Below are 1,018 nucleotides of genomic sequence, written 5' to 3'. Positions count from 1 at the left end.
AGCTGCAGCTTCGCCTCCTTCCGCGCCAGGATCTCCTTCACCTCCGCCTCCATCTTGTGGACTTAAACACACGGGAAGAGGAGGGTGAGACGCCCCAGCTCCCGCGTCGGCGAGCTACCGGAGACGGCGTTTTGCGGCACTCACTGAAGCTGTGGTAGAGCACGTTGCCCTGTGCCAGGCCCTCCTCCACCTTGATGAGCTGCAGAGTCATGCGGGGTCCGATCTACGGGACGGAGGGGATGCGGAGAGCCCCGGTCAGGCTCGATCGCATCCCCGGGGCGATGGCAACCACAGTGTCACCGCCGTCACGGACCTCGGTGAGGCGCACGGCGCTCTGCTGCGCCTTCATGTTGCCTCGGCCGGCGTACGCCTGCGGCAGCTCCAGGACATTGTGGGTCCCATCCTGCTCGGCCTCGCTCTCCGAGAGGTTTATGTCTCTGCCAGGGGACAGGAATGCGTTTGGGGATGGGCTGGAAGGCACCTCTGGGACCCTTGTCCGCCTCGGTGTCCCCCCACGCACTTCACCAGCAGCTCGCTGATGTCTTCCAGGCGGCTCATGTTGGGGAATTTCTCCTGCAGCAGCTTCTTCAGGCCTTTGCTCACACCCACGGGCACGACCTTCACGCTGCTGCGAGGAGGAGGAGGAGGAAGAGGTCAGCGCTGGGACACGGGGTGCAGGGTGTGCCCCAAAATCAGGAGCAGGACACTCACTAATGTCTGAAATCGAGGAGCTGCGTCTCTGCGTCGTAGCTGACGAGCAAACACCTCTTGATGTTGTTGAGGTTGACCTGTGGAAGGAGGAGGGAGAGGAGAGAGGAGAGGAGGAGAAAAGAGAGGAGAGAGAAGGGGAGAGAAGAAGAAGAGGAGAGGAGGAGAAGGGGAGAGACGAGAGAAAGGGAGAGGAGAGAGGAGAGAAGAGGAGAAAGGAGAGGAGAGAGAAGGGGAGAGAGAAGAGAGGAGAGGAGAGAGAAGGGGAGAGGAGAGAGAAGGGGAGAGGAGAGAGAAGGGGGGAGAGAAG

General features: G+C 61.2%; 1 protein-coding gene across 1 annotated transcript in view; it reads right to left on the bottom strand.

The window, feature by feature from the left end:
* Positions 1-118: 118 nt before the first annotated feature.
* Positions 119-1,018, bottom strand: part of LOC104079625 (suppressor of SWI4 1 homolog) — a gene marked incomplete at both ends in the record, with an annotated part of 2,003 nt that continues 1,103 nt past the window's right edge. The window contains 4 exons of the mRNA XM_009581715.1: positions 119-223; positions 314-437; positions 521-628; positions 712-788. Of these exons, the coding sequence (XP_009580010.1) occupies positions 119-223; positions 314-437; positions 521-628; positions 712-788 (414 nt within the window). The remainder of the gene's footprint in view (positions 224-313; positions 438-520; positions 629-711; positions 789-1,018) is intronic.

This window comes from Fulmarus glacialis, unplaced genomic scaffold (genome assembly GCF_000690835.1).
Source record: "Fulmarus glacialis isolate BGI_N327 unplaced genomic scaffold, ASM69083v1 scaffold3750, whole genome shotgun sequence".
In the NCBI taxonomy this organism is placed as follows: domain Eukaryota; kingdom Metazoa; phylum Chordata; class Aves; order Procellariiformes; family Procellariidae; genus Fulmarus; species Fulmarus glacialis.
The sequence above is the reverse complement of the archived record's forward strand: the minus strand, read 5'-3'. Positions and strand labels throughout refer to the sequence as shown.